At 44.8% G+C, this 15,830-nt stretch overlaps 1 protein-coding gene across 1 annotated transcript in view; it reads right to left on the bottom strand.

Moving 5' to 3' along the window:
* Window positions 1–449: 449 nt before the first annotated feature.
* The window catches only part of LOC143136217 (NACHT, LRR and PYD domains-containing protein 12-like), an 81,853-nt gene continuing 66,472 nt past the window's right edge, over window positions 450–15,830 (bottom strand). The window contains exons 14-16 of the mRNA XM_076296811.1: window positions 2,947–3,120; window positions 2,508–2,554; window positions 450–2,245 (exon numbers count right to left, since the gene is read on the bottom strand). Of these exons, the coding sequence (XP_076152926.1) occupies window positions 1,710–2,245; window positions 2,508–2,554; window positions 2,947–3,120 (757 nt within the window). The 3' untranslated portion in view covers window positions 450–1,709. The remainder of the gene's footprint in view (window positions 2,246–2,507; window positions 2,555–2,946; window positions 3,121–15,830) is intronic.

Raw genomic sequence — 15,830 nt, 5'->3', positions numbered from 1 at the left:
TCCATAGTTTTTGATATTGTGGTGTTTTTATGTCTCCCTCATTCCCGTTTTTCTTCTCTGTGTTTTTTGTCCTGGGACTCGTTCCTATGTCTTGGGCATATTGTGTGTAATTAGGAATTATAATATGACAATATGTTGGTGTTTTTATAATCCTGTGTGACATTACCTAATAAAACATTTGATTACAAAAAAGAATAAAGAGAGTTTGAAAAAAAGAAATCACATAGTCTATTTTGTTATGGCATAGAATACAATGAAACAAAGAAAATGACACCAGATTCACCACATGTCTTTTCAGAATTTTTGAATTTTAAAGTCAGAAACAAATTTCATTTACATATTTGAAATCAGAAAAACAAGCATGTAAACATATATAGAAACACTGACACCCCAGACCAGCAAATCAAAATTTCATTTAATTTAAACAAATTTGAGAACAGAATACATATTTTTGCTGTTGCTGAAACATTCTTATAATCCACACATTAATTAACATTAAGTACAAAATATGAAGAAAGCAATATCAGCATTTGTTTAGCATCACTAAAGCCGTAATCTATACATTGAATATACATATCAATACTTCAATAGCATCTCAGCATCACACATGTGGATGAACAGGATTGTGTGACTCCTCTGTTCCTGCAGCATGAGGAGGTCATGTGATCTGGCACACGAACACTGAAGAGTCAAGCCTGCCTTAAACTCTGGACAGAGGAGTTAAGGATACAACGAAGCTGTTATAGATACAAAACTGCTTTGAGTGGCCTATGCTACAGTATGGACCATATATTTAGCCTACCCAACGTTTTTTCAGTTGTTCGACTGATGAGCTGATGGCTGATAGGCCTACACTATGTCTCCTGCAACAGTCCCAACAGTTAGCACTATAATCAAACAATCCGAAAGTGAATTACCGGTATTACCAAAACGTCTGTTTTAGGCCACATGTTCTCAAACTTTTCTATGACCATTCTATTGTGCCATAGCCTATCTAAGTGGTTGGATAGATATCTAGTGCCTACCAGGTCTGGCTCAGAGTTTGGGGATATTCTGGCATGCTACACAGTCATCACTCTTCAGCATAGAGTAAGCTGCTTCTGTATTTCTAAAGATAGATGTTGTTGTAGCCTATGTTGTGTTGCAAAAATGCACAGAGGGAGTTATGACAAAACCGTAAAAGTTAACAAACTAGATCCTAATAGAAAGATGTTAGCTTTCTAAAGCTATGTAATAAGCTATTATAACCTATTACACAATATAAATTGTCACTAGGCTATGCTGGCAACCCAAATAAAATCTCCTTTGGAAACCAATGGCTTACAGTATCGATCACACTGCCCCTTGCAACGCCTTTGAATGCAGTCTACTGCCCTGTTTACCGGCAATGCTACAGCGGACTTGAGCTGCCACCGCGTGGCGAAAAGTTTTAATACATTTTACGCGGCTGCGTGAATCACGGAAAGAGCGAATTAAGTGGCCACTTCTAAATGGGACCCACTGTAATGATTAGGTAGAGACATCAACGTGATGACGCCACACATTATCGTTATGTAAAAAAAGAGAGTTCGAAGATATCTAGCAAATTATGTCTAGTGAGACAGCTCTTCCATTTTGAACAGAGCCAGAGAGAAGTGGAGAGTGTAGACCAGTTAGATCTGCTGCTGTATGAACAGGTGACAGGTGGATGTACCTGTTGGAGGAGGAGCTCATGTGATCCTGCACAGGGACACTGAGGAGCCAGGCCAAACCCAAAACCCTGGACAGAGGGGCTCAGTGAATGTGGAGTGGAACGTGTGCAGGTGGGTGAGTGTGTCAGAGGAGACGCTGTAGAAGGACAGAGTGCCGGCCGGCCAGTCCAGGTAAACTCCTACTCTTCTGGAGCCGGAGGAGGGGGCAGGTATGTCAGTGTGTTTCTTATTGTGCCTGACAGTGTAACTGTGACCAGGAGAGCAGAACAGACTCCAGGATTTGGCATTCCATCCCATTGTGACGTCATCATCCTTTTTTCTCTTGATGCTTTCATAGGCCAAAGCTATACGAGCTCCTTTATCACTCCACTCAGCCTCCCAGTAGCAGTGTCCAGACTGACCCTCTCTACACAACACCTGAGGACAACATTCAAATCTCTCTGGGTGGTCAGGATACGGCTGCTTCTCATCCACATATGTCACCTTTCTGTTCCCCTCAGAAAGAGAGAGATTTTTGTGTGCTGTGTTTGGGTCTAATGTGAGCTCACAGGCATCTGCAGACAACAGGAGAGGAGAGAACATGAGAACATCCTCATCAGAATATGGAGAGGGGCACACACACACACACACACACACACACACACACTTTCAAGCACAGTATTCTTTGGTACCCTGCTGTGAGGGTACTTAACCATAGTGTGCTTGAACGTCACATTTTAAAACACACACACTCACACATACACACACATTCAAGCATACCGATATGCTAAAACATGCGAATGATGACAAATATTGAATAAACAATAAAAAACGTACATTTCAGCAAACGTAGTCGTGCTCTGCTTACAGAAGCATGGTCAGTTCTGTAAGAAAGACAAAATGTCACATACATGTACCATTTCGCAGGTGTCAACCACTGCTGTATTTCTATTTGTGCCATCTTTGAAATGAAATATGCTTTCTCTGAACAGTTAGATTTGAAACAATTTGGTGTAAATAGGCCATTTTAACAGTGACCATTTGCCCAGCTCCAATGAGTGTTCACAAATGTTTGGAAAGGTTCTTAAACATTTGGCTATGTTTGCAAATTTGAACGCACCTCTAAATATTTGCATTATTGGATGGTGCATCAAAAAAGATAACAAATATACTTTAGTGTAATGCAGCTATTACAATACACATTTGAAAATAGGCCACTACACATGGTATGAAGAAATAACTATGCTCTCCACAATGAAGACAATTTCTAACATACATAAGTATCGCTAGTTTACAGACAGGATCCTCCAGTCTAGCAGATAACAGCTTCAGTCCTGATGCTCCAGGATGATTGTAGCTCAGATCCAGCTCTTTTAGATGGGAGGGGTTTGAAGTCAGAGCTGAAGCCAGAAAACCACAACCTTTCTCTGAGATGAGACAATCAGAGAGCCTGTGAGAGAAAGAGAGAGAGATTGTCTTTTCAATTGTTCTTTCCTACATATATCTGGTGACATTGTGTGAATCTGAAGTTATTAATTTATTTAACAGATAGGTCTAGTTAAACTATTTATTAATTTCTGATTGGACAAGAGACATTTCTTGAATGGCGATATCTCAGGACATTTCAACTTTTTGTTCTGAATGTGAACATTTCATTAATTCAAAGTGAGACAGCAGCGATTTCATAACATCACACCAGAGATGGCAAAAGTACTCACTTACCGTACTCAAGTAGAAGTAGATACTTGTGTTAAAAAATACAGTGGTAAAAGCATACCTGTCAACCCTCCCGTTTTTCCCAGGTTCTCCCGTATTTCAAGGTCATCTCCCAGCACCCTCCCGTTTTGTTATTTCTCCCGGAAAACTCCCGTAATTTGCATGGCCATCAAACTTCATTTTAAAATCATTGATCCATTCATTTTTTCTATTAGTCTGACATCTCCCAGGTTGCCAGATTGTGTATGAAATACACCCTACATATACACGATCACTTAGTTTCAATTTCAACCGTTTTTTGTCATAGGCTAAAACCAGGCAACCCAAAACCCAAATAAGGAAGCGGGTGCCGACTGCGCAGCCTGAGTCTCGTCATGCAAGCGGGCTACTTGAATGGCCTAGGCCTACTCCAGAACTAGCTGTCTTGAAATTGTTGGGAATTTATTTGATTAACACATCACATCAACTGTTATTGAGTGTTGTTGATACACTGAACTTGTGCCCTCGGAACCAAATCTGACAGCTGCAGCTTTGGAGTTTTGGAAGTAGGCTGCAGGCAGGCAGCTGGTGGATACATAATTGCCAAAAAAAATCTCCCGTTTTTGGAAAGCTAAATGTTGACAGGTATGGGTAAAAGTAGAAGTACTGATTTAACTTCTTTACTCAAGTAAAAGTAAAAAAGTACAGGCTTGGAAATTTACTTAAAGTATTAAAAGTAAAAGTAGTCTTGGAAATGACAACCATTTTTTATGTAATGGTAGCCTGGAAAATCCAGACCCTGATAATCTAGAAAGATTAAGGGTCAGTGGCCGGTTGCACAAAGCACCTTAAGTTTTTCCCTTAAGTATGACCCTTAAGGCTTAATTTCTCCTTAGGTAAGGGATTTACATTTTAAGGTACTCTGTGTTGCACAGAATACCTTAAAATGTTTCCTTAGTTAAGAGAAACGTTAAGCGATTTACTGCATTGAAAGGGATTTTCCGGCACACAAATTCTATAGTTTCCACGGAGATTGTTCAACAGCTGTACTAGCTGCCTTTGCCACGATGCCGTTAACCCACAGAACACAGTAAAGCTTAATGATCTTATCATTCATCTTACCTTAATAATATTCGCGGAAATTATTCAGGTAGCAAGTAAAGCATGTTATATACATGAACTGAATAATACTAGTTGGCAAGTTAGAGATGATCCTGACTGTCATCAGTGCACCAACGTTTTGCCTAGCGAACCGAACCGAAGCTCATAGGCTAACAAGACATCCACATGAATTGTTAACGTTAGCCTACGTAAACTACACAATAACAACGGCATGTTTCTGATAGAAGCTAGGCCTATTTGACAGAGTAAGCATATTAACAGAGAGGTTTTATTTTGAATTGTCAAAAGTAGTTAATATACTTCATTTATCAGCATTAATTCAGTTAATAATATGGTTAAGGTATAGTCAGATGTCCCTTAGGTTTTTCCCCTTAGTTAGACTACTAAGGTCGTTTGTGCAACAGTTTAAGGGATTTCTTAGAAGATGAGGACAAACCCTTAAATTAGAAGATGAGGACAAACCCTTAAATACTTAAGGGAATATGTTAAGGAAATCTTAAGAGAAAACTTAAGGGTGTTTGTGCAACCGTTTTTATTTTAAAGGACCCTTAAATCAGATTTTAAGAGAAAAACTTAACTTAACGAACAATTTAATGGCCCAACTTGAGGGGCAGCACCAAGCATGCATTTGAAAATCTCACTGCACGCAATTGAATAACACTAGACCAGGGGTGCCCAATAGGTCGATCGCGATCGACTGGTCGATCGCAGAGCCAATGACGGTAGCTCACAGAACTCAGCAAAAAAAAACAACAAAAAAACGCGCCTTTTCAGAAAAGCAATCCATCCTATCATGTCTTTATATTACCATGTGCCCGCTGATTGACGTGTAGACAGGCCAGTCTGCTGGTTGCTATTTTTTTTTTTACACTACGTTACCATAACAACCATAAACTACAGACGATTCTAGAGTAGAGCTAGCCTCAGTGGACACTACAGAAAAGCCATTGCTTTCGTTTTTACCGTTGCTTTTCGTTTTCGCTATTGCTCGTTTATTGATACCACAATGAATGAGGGAGTGAAAGAAATCAAAAAAGCAAAGACTTACCATTTCCATCAGGAATGGGAAGATGACTTCTTATTCACAATGTCATACTCAAAGTGTGTCTGTCTGATCTGTCGATCCAGCATTGCACTTCCAAAGAAGGGGAATGTAGAGAGACACTTTAGAATGGTTCATCGAACCTTTGATACAGACTTTCCCCCAAGCAGTGAATTGAGAAAGAGAAAGGTGAGGGAGTTGAAGTCTCAGCTTCTTGGACAGCAGTCTCTTTTCACTCGGCCAACAGCGAAAGCGAAGGCCGCCACAGAGGCATCATTCCGGGTGAGTCGGACAATCGTCAGGCACAAAAAGTCTTTTCAGGATGGAGTTATGGTGAAGGAAGCCTTCATTGAGGCAGCTGATTCTTTGTTTAAAGACTTTACGAACAAAACAGAAATAATATCTGCAGTCAAAGCTGTTCAGTTGACAAGAAATACAGTGACCAGGCGATGCGAAATGATGGGCGACAACTTAGTGCAGCAGCTTGCTAAGGACATTGACTGTTGCGAGTGCTTCTCGCTACAGATGGACGAGTCTACGGACATCACAGACAAAGCCCAATTGTGCATTTTTATTCGAATGGTCTTCCACGACATGACTGCAAAAGAGGAACTTTTAGCAGTTCTGCATATTGTGAACTCCCAGGGATCCAACGACACGAGGAGAGTGATTTTCAGCAGACGGTTTCTTTTATTTAACTTATAAAGCCTCAAACTGAGGTACACAAAATGCAACGAAAACTTCTTCGGTCTGCTTTGGATCTTGAGTCTGGAAGATGGACGGGCCCTCCTGGCTGATCTGCAGTCCACTCCGCTCTTCAAAATTCCTGGGCACAAACAATCACACTTGAAGCAGTTTAAACAGACAACGTACTGCCTTAAGCCAAGGACAAAAGCTATATGTGTCTTTCTTCCACAGCCCTGCTTCCCCCTTTGTCTCTCTAACAACCGGTCTTTTCAGGTGCTGTTCAGAGCCAATCTAACCATTTGCAGCTGGACTCCAATTAGTGGACGTGCTGCCGTCCCTAGTCTTCAGAGCACCTCCCCAGGGTCCTAGTGCCCTTCCAGCATAGCCCTGGTGAAGTACACTCCATCCACGACCTTACCCAAGGGGATCCGGCGACGGTTTGCCCTAGTGGGACAACAAGAGCAGCTTGGGGTACCACATACCCTCCCCCTCAACTTCAGGCCAGTCCTGGGGGAAACGGACCACAGGCACTCCGATCTTCGCGACAGAGCGTCTGCATTCCCCTGTTGCTTGCCTGCTCTGTGTTCCACCTTGAACCTGTAATTTTGCAGCTCCAAGAACCAACGGGTTATTCGAGAGTTCCTGTCTTTATTGACAGACATCCATTTCAGCGGTGCATGATCAGTAACTAATGCAAATTCTCTTCCGATCAGGTAATATTTCAGTTTGTCTATAGCCCACTTTATGGCAAGACATTCTTTTTCCACTGTTGCATAGTTTTTCTCATGCTTTAACAGTTTACGGCTGATGTATGTAATCGGTTGTTCCACTCCATCTTTTACCTGAGACAGGACAGCCCCCAGTCCCACCGCAGAAGCATCCGTCTGTAAGACAAAAGGCAAAGAAAAATCCACCGTTGCCAGGACAGGTTCCCTGCAGAGGGCATCCTTCAGCTTCCCGAAGGCCTCCTCTGCCTCTTCGGTCCACTGTAGGCGGCTCTTCCCATCCTTCTTGGTCAACTCGAAAAGAGGAGCTGCTAGAGAAGCAAAGTTGGGCACAAACTGACGATAATACCCAACAAGGCCCAGAAATGTTCGTACCTGTCGCTTTGTGCCCGGCCGTGGCCATGTGGTAATAGCCTCCACCTTAGATGCTTGTGGCCGTACACGTCCTCTTCCAACTGTGTAGCCCAGGTAGTCTGTTTCTTCTAGCCCAAGGCGGCACTTTGATGCTTTAGCCGTCAACCCTGCATCTCTCAGCTCCCCCAGAACGGCTTCCAAGTGCTGCAGGTGAGTCTGCCAATCAGTGCTATGAAGGACTATATCGTCCAAATACGCTGCAGCATAATTTCTGTGAGGTCTAAGGACCTTATCCATTAGCCTTTGGAAACAGGCGGGAGCCCCATGAATGCCAAATGGTAACACTTTGTACTGGAACAGCCCATCAGGTGTTACAAAGGCGGTTTTTTCCTTAGCCTGGTCTGTGAGTGACACCTGCCAGTACCCACGAGTAAGATCTAAGGTGCTGATGAACCTGGCAGGTCCCAATCTTTCTAGCAGCTCATCTACTCTGGGCATCGGATAAGAATCAAATGCTGAGATCTCGTTAAGTTTTCGAAAGTCATTGCAGAATCTTAACGTACCATCAGGTTTGGGCACAATGACAATTGGACTGCTCCAGGCACTATGGGATTCCTCTATTACCCCCATCTTCAACATTGCCTTAACCTCCTCCCGGATGGCTTCTCTCCTGGCTTCTGGAATTCGGTAAGGTCTAAGTCGTACCTTTTTCCCCGGCTCCGTGATGATGTCGTGGGCCACGACCGTCGTCCTTCCCGGTTTGTCGGAGAAAACATTGTGGTACCGGCCCAGCAACTGGGTCAGGTCTTGGACTTGATGTGGCGCCAGTTGATCGCCCATGGGAACTTGCGGAGGTCCGGACGTAGTCTGGTGAGTTAACAGTGCCTGTGCATCGACCTGATTGTGTTCATGCCACATTTTCATCAGATTGATATGATATATCTGACTGCTCTGTCTTCTCCCCAGCTGCCTCACTCTATAGTTGACGGGGCCCAGCTTTTCAATCACCTCGTATGGCCCATGCCACTTAGCTAAGAATTTACACTCTTGAGTGGGAATGAGGATTAACACTTTGTCCCCTGGACTGAACTCCCTCACCTGTGCACCCCTGTTATACAGCCTAGCTTGTTCCTTCTGAGCTTTTAGCATGTGCTCTCTTACCATCGGCCACAGTTGACTCATCCGCTGGTGCATCCTCTCCACATGTTCTATCACCGTGGTGTGTCGTGTTGGCTGTTGTTCCCATGCCTGTCTGGCTAAGTCTAACAGACCTCGTGGTCTTCTACCGTACAACAACTCAAACGGCGAGAAACCTGTGGACGCTTGAGGCACCTCACGAATGGAGAACATAAGGTAGGGCAAGAGCTGGTCCCAATCCTTCCCATCTGTAACTATCATCTTCCTTAACATCTGCTTTAATGTCTTATTGAACCTCTCAACAAGGCCGTCCGTTTGTGGGTGATAGACAGATGTACGGACCTGTTTCACTTTCAGGAGGTGACAGAAGGCTTTCATTACATTTGACATGAAGCACGACCCCTGATCGGTTAGTATCTCCTCTGGTATACCGACCCTACTGCATAGGAGGAATAGTTCCTTGGCCACGGCCTTACCGGTGGCTGCCCTTAAAGGGATGGCCTCTGGGTATCTCGTAGCATAATCAAGGATAACTAAAATGTAGCAATGTCGTCTGCTCGATTTAGGGAGTGGCCCCACGATGTCCATCCCAATCCGCCTGAAGGGAACATCAATTATCGGTAAGGGAATTAACGGGCTGCGGTAGGTCACTTTTGGGCTGTGGAGCTGACATTCAGCACAATGACGACAATAATCTTCTACCGCTCTCTTTACACCTGGCCAGTAGAATCGGGAAGTTATCCGTTCATAGGTTTTTTCAGTCCCAAGGTGAGCTCCGAGGACATGGGAGTGGGCTAAGTAAAGCACTTTAGAGGCATAGGATCTTGGCACCAGGAGCTGACTAACCACTTCCTCCCCTTTTTTTACCTTTCTGTACAGCAACCCATTTTTCACTGAAAAACATGGAAGATTAAGTCGACTCACCTCGCCTTGTTCCTCACTGCTGAATACCGCCGATTTCCACGCCTGGGCTAAGTTTGGATCCTCATGTTGCTTCCGGCTGAACTCTGTGGCGCCCCCTGGAGCCTCACTGTGGATCTGGAGGAAGTCAGAGAAACGCTCAGCAGTGGCCCCTTCTCTACTTCCAGACGATTCACCTTGCTCTGGCGTTTGTGGTTCTGCTGCCTGGCTTCCACCAACGCTGCCTTGGTGGGGGTCCTGTTGTTCTCCAGGGCTGGATGGGGAACCCTCCTTGGAGGGGGCTGCACATGCTTGGTGGATCTTCGGTGGCTTCCTTGATTTGGCTGCCTTCTTTGGTCCTACTCCCCAGGCCTGTTGTGGAGTGTTCCAATATCTCGCAAACAGGGCACAATCTCGGCCTATCAGTACTGGTACTGGTAGGCCAGGAACCACCCCAACTCTTGTGAACACCGTCCCTCTGGGAGATTGAATTCTCACCTGGCTTGTTGGGTAGCTCTTAGTGTCTCCGTGTATACATGCCACGGCCACTGCTTCCCCATGGGCATCTTTCACCAACTCGGGGCGGACAAGGGTAATGACACTTCCCGAATCCAGCAGGGCCTCGGTATCCTGTCCCATGATTCTTATGGGGAACCTTGGAGCAGACTCATAGGCTTCCATCCAATCTGTGGTGAGGTATCCACATGGGAACGACGACATGGCAGGTCCCGCTGTTGGCATGGACTCATCTCTCTCAGGGCACTCCCTTGCAAAGTGGCCTTCTTTACCACACACGAAACAACGCCGATCCTCTGTTGACAGGGGACTTCGGGCAGGGGACCTACCCCACCTGACACCTGGCAGCTCTCCTACTCCTCTCCTAGGGCTGTTTCCACTCGGTCGGGGGAGGCTGGTTCTCTCGAGTTTCGCCGGACTGCTTCGACCCTCTATCTTCATTGGTTTGATCAGATCCTGAGTCACTCGGTGGTTTTCTAGCAATGCAATCAGCCGATCCAGGTCGGGAACTCCCTGCTGGGCGACATATTTCTTTGCGTCGTTGGGTAGTGCTCTAACACACCGGTCCAGCACCACTCGGTCAATCGCTGCAGGGCCATCGCCTTCCGTGAGCCACGTCCTCACTAGCCGCTGGAGAGTTTTTATCTGGGGGCGTGCAGGTGTGCTGGGATCGTAGGCCCATTGATGGACCCTTTGAGCCTTTGCTGGGAGACTATAGCCATACTGTGCCAAAATTATGGCTTTGAGCTGGGTATAATTAGCTGCCTCGGCTATAGATAAATCTCTACACGCCTGTTGGGCCTCCCCCGTTAAAAAAGGAGTCAAAATATGGGCCCAGTCTTCTCTCGGCCATCTCTCTCTGGCGGCGACTCGCTCAAAGAGTTCCAGATACGATTCTACATCATCTTCAGCTGTTAGTTTTGTCAATACCTTGTCAGGGGTCTTCGGCGATGAGTGTTTGCAGAACTCCGCAAGAGCTTTCTGTAGCGTGTGTTGTGTCTGCACGATGGTGGACAAAACTTCTTTTAGCGCTGGATCCATGGTTTGGGTTTTTCGCTGAGCTGGGTCACCTTGCCCGCATTCTCCACCAAATGTGAACTCCCAGGGATCCAACGACACGAGGAGAGTGATTTTCAGCAGACGGTTTCTTTTATTTAACTTATAAAGCCTCAAACTGAGGTACACAAAATGCAACGAAAACTTCTTCGGTCTGCTTTGGATCTTGAGTCTGGAAGATGGACGGGCCCTCCTGGCTGATCTGCAGTCCACTCCGCTCTTCAAAATTCCTGGGCACAAACAATCACACTTGAAGCAGTTTAAACAGACAACGTACTGCCTTAAGCCAAGGACAAAAGCTATATGTGTCTTTCTTCCACAGCCCTGCTTCCCCCTTTGTCTCTCTAACAACCGGTCTTTTCAGGTGCTGTTCAGAGCCAATCTAACCATTTGCAGCTGGACTCCAATTAGTGGACGTGCTGCCGTCCCTAGTCTTCAGAGCACCTCCCCAGGGTCCTAGTGCCCTTCCAGCATAGCCCTGGTGAAGTACACTCCATCCACGACCTTACCCAAGGGGATCCGGCGACGGTTTGCCCTAGTGGGACAACAAGAGCAGCTTGGGGTACCACATAATGAACGCACACACACGAGGGGATGACACCTTTAAAATATTCAAAAACTTTATCGACAAGAATAAGATTCCAGTGTGCAAATTGGTGTCAATCACCACCGACGGTGCGCCTTCCATGATCGGCCGCACTAATGGATTTGTTGCCAAATGCCGAGAGGATGAAGCATTTCCTGACTTTTTAAGTTATCATTGTATCATACACCAACAAGCGTTGTGTGCGAAAATGTTGAACATGAAAGAGATCATGGACGTAGCAAACAAAGTAGCCTGCTCTATCCGTGCTAGATCTCTTCAAAGACGACTGTTCCGCTTGCATCTTGAGGAGGCTGGCAGCGACCACACAGACCTACTGCTTCACACGGACGTAAGGTGGTTGAGTAGGGGGAAATTCCTGCAACGATTCCGCGATCTCCTTCCCGAGATAAAGCAGTTCCTACATGACAAAAAACATGCGGAATACACGCAACTTAACGATGATCGGTGGCTGCTTGATTTGGCGTTTTTAACTGATCTGGCGAACTTGCTCAATGAGCTGAACGTGGAATTACAGGGCAAAGAGAAAACCGTGATCAATATGATAAGCTCAGTGAACGCCTTCAAGGCAAAACTTAAACTGCTTTCTTCAAAGATCCAACGCCATGATCTGGGGAACTTTGGAAACCTTGCATCTGAGCTGAACAATCAAGGAAAGGACTTAACGGAGATTGACAGTGCATGTTATGCAGAACAGATTGGCACAGTCCTGTCAGACTTTGACAGGAGATTTCAAGACTTTGCTCTACTTGAGCCAGTTGGCACGTTTATGTGCTTCCCTTTTCGGGAGAATGCTGAGGTCGATGTCCTCGCTTCTAAGATCGCAACAATGTTTCAGCTCAGTTCTGCTGAAGTTGAGGATGAGATCTTGACACTGCAAGCGGATATTAACTTGAAGTCTAGGGCCCATGAACAATTCTGGAGTTTACTCACAGAAGAAAAGTATCCCAACATGAGAAAATGTGCAGCATCACTGACTGCAATGTTTGGGTCTACTTACTTGTGCGAATCGACCTTTTCACATATGAAATTTATCAAGTCAAAATACCGCTCCACCCTGACCGACGATCATTTGGAGGCCTGTCTTAGACTGGCTATCAGTAGCTATTGCCCGGACTATGCATCCCTAGTGGACTCTATCCAATGCAAGTCATCATCTGAGTAAAGTACTGACCACTGATGTGAACATGCCAATGTGTATGCAAGAAAATGACATGCAACTTATTGTACATAAAGTTAATTCACTGTCTGAAAGTTTCAATGTTTGAACCGTGAATTGTAGTGTGATGTAGGCCAAATGGCACTGTATATGTATGTATGTTAAAAAAATCCTAGTGTTAAAAAAAGTTACATTTCAATGTGAGTGAGTGTGTGTGTGTGTGTCTGTCTGTCTGTCTGTGTGTGTGTGTGTGTGTGTGTGTGTGTTACCTGAATAGGTAAAGTTACATTTCAATGTGTGGATTTTGATGTAAATGTACTTAATTGTATGGGAAATGTAATGTAAGTGCCACTGTGTATGAAATCATATGCATGTTGATTAGTAGCTTCTATTGTGGACTATGTTACTGTTGTTACTGTATTTCTACTGTTGGTAGGGAAATTAAACTCAACCATAAATTACTAATGATTTAAGTGTGAAACATTAAAGCAAAATAGCAGCCAATATGACACTGTGTGTTCGTTTTGATACATTAAAAAAGACACGTAATGTGAGTAGTAGATCATTCTGACCCAGTCACTTAAAAGGTAGATCACCATTCAGAAAAGTATGGGCACCCCTGCACTAGACCAATGTTTGCTCTGAATGATTCCGGACTTCGACGCAATTGGATAACACTATGATCAATGTTTCCAACGTTGCAGCGCTGTCGTCATCAGTTAAGCTCGCCTCTGGCCCGCCTATATCAAATACGATTTGATTGGTTCCACGGGATGCAAGGGGAAAAAGTAATGTGCATCATTACATCAATTCCATTGTGCTCTTGTAACACAATGGTACCTGGACCACACAAATGTTACTAGAGTGTAAAGTGCCAGTCTCTCCTTTTAAAACTTGCCCTTATTACCTGTTGGGCAATTTTTAGGCTTCCCCCCAACATTGCACTGTGCCTACTTCAGAGGGCAGTGTGTTCCACCTCTTTTGGCATACCATAAAATGCTGGATATCTTTAGAAAGCTAAGATCCTGTAGTTTCTCAGGGAGCACTGGCACAGAGTTACAGAGCCTAGAATATTGTTTTTTTCTTTCTGCTGGATAACAAGGGGGGCAGCCGTGGCCTACTGGTTAGCACTTCGGACTTGTAACCAGAGGGCTGCCGACCAGTAGGCATGGCTGAAGTGCCCTTGAGCAAGGCACCTAACCCCTCACTGCTCCCCGAGTGTCGCTGTTGTTGCAGGCAGCTCACTGTGCCGGGATTAGTGTGTGCTTCACCTCACTGTCTGTTCTCTGTGTGCTGAGTGTTTTTCACTAATTCACGGATTGGGATAAATGCAGAGACCAAATTTCCCTCACGGGATCAATCTACTCATCATGAGCTTTCTAAAAATATATGAGTTGGCCTACCTAATTGTATCTATATATTTATATACTATACTTATACAAGCATCTGACCACATTTCAGCCCTCTATTAATCACTTAATATGATTTTAGAAACACAACTAAGCTGAGATCACGTGACCCATCGACAGCGATGCAAGCATAGTTTTTAGCTCTGCGAACTATCGCCTTTAAAGAAAAAAATCCCTCCAAGCCCTCCAAGAACAACAACGTGGTCTGGATATGGCCGTAGCCTCCGCTGTCAGAGAAGCTGTGGACTCTATCCTGGTCCCAGCACTGCGTGATTTACGAATGGAAATCCAAAAGACTAATGAAACTGTGAAGGAGATTAGCAGTGAATTTGAGAATGTAGCCAAATCTACTAAAAGGACTCAAGACCAAGTGGACTCCATTCAGGCGGCTGCATGAGAGGACTGGCGATCGGTTATCGAGCTAAGGACACAGCTAGACCAGCTCACCACAAAGTTGATAGACTTGGAGGACAGGGGACAAAGAAATAATATAAGGCTGGTTGGCTTCCCGGAAGCAGTGGAGGGTTCGGATGCAATCGGCTATCTGAAAGATAATCTCCCCATTGGTGGACCAAGACATTGACATTGAATGGGCACATCGTGTGTATGATGGAGGAGAGGCTACTCCAACAAGCCGTGCACCCTAATCTTCAGATTACTGCATTGGCAAGACAGAGCGGCTATCCTTAACGGGGCACGTCGAGTTTATCCGGTGAAGTACACATCCAATGGAACCACCCGGTCCCCGACTGCTTCAGCAACAACAGTTAATACTATCCTGTCCTTCCCCGACTACAGTCCAGCGACAACCATAAAGAGAAAGAGCTTCAGTTCTGCCAAGAAGAAAGCTAAAGACATGGGCTTGGAGCCAATCCTCATCTATCCTGCGGGGATTAAACTGCAGTACAAAGGTGAAAAAAAGATGTTCGACTCCCCTCAGGCCGCCGAAGATTTCATCAACTCTCTTCCACGGAGGTCCACCTCTATACCGGTATGGCGCAATGGTGGAGCTACTGCTGCAGCCTCGAACTCAACCATAGAGAAGAACAACAGGGATCTTCCACACGCCAAAGACAACTTAGTGGACATGAAGGAATGAACTTACATCACTTGCAAGTTGCAAGTGATGTAGCAATGGTCAGTCTCATGGTCCTTAATCACTAGAAGGTATTTTGAAATGTTTGGAATGTAAGATTAGCTAGGCTACGTCTTCTGATATTTTGCTTCACTTAGATATGTTTTAACACTAGCATGCTAGAAGCTAGCCTAGCTTTATGTATATAGTTTTTCCCACCCCCTCCCCTTTACAGACATATATGTTAGAACATCAGCATTGGGGCATCTGTACGGTAATTAGCAGGACGATTATACGCTTCTATATCTTTTACTAATACGTTTATATTTTAAGACAGATCTTAGCTGTATGTCAACTCAGTCATTAGGGCCCGAGCACCGAAGGGCGCAAGGCCCTATTGTTTTTGTAAGGATTATTATTATTATTACGATTTTAACTTTGTCTCAGAGTGTTTTCCTTTTTTGAGGTGGTTAAGATGGGTGAAAAGTCTTGAAATTTGGCACACAAGAGCTTGGCGCCGGGCATGGCCCAGGGACTCGCTAGCGCCACCTTAGGTGGCTGATGCCGTGGTTGGCATATACTTTCAGCTAGACACACCAAATTTGGTAGGTGTGTGTATCTCCCCAAAATGAACAACTTTCGTATGTACAATGCATTACCCACGCCAATCAGGAAGTGA

Source organism: Alosa pseudoharengus, unplaced genomic scaffold, assembly GCF_046254945.1.
Source record: "Alosa pseudoharengus isolate Yale_2024_CS ecotype anadromous, Long Island Sound unplaced genomic scaffold, YU_APseudo_1.1 YU_APseudo_1.1_scf_1, whole genome shotgun sequence".
Classification (NCBI taxonomy): domain Eukaryota; kingdom Metazoa; phylum Chordata; class Actinopteri; order Clupeiformes; family Clupeidae; genus Alosa; species Alosa pseudoharengus.
The sequence above is the reverse complement of the archived record's forward strand: the minus strand, read 5'-3'. Positions and strand labels throughout refer to the sequence as shown.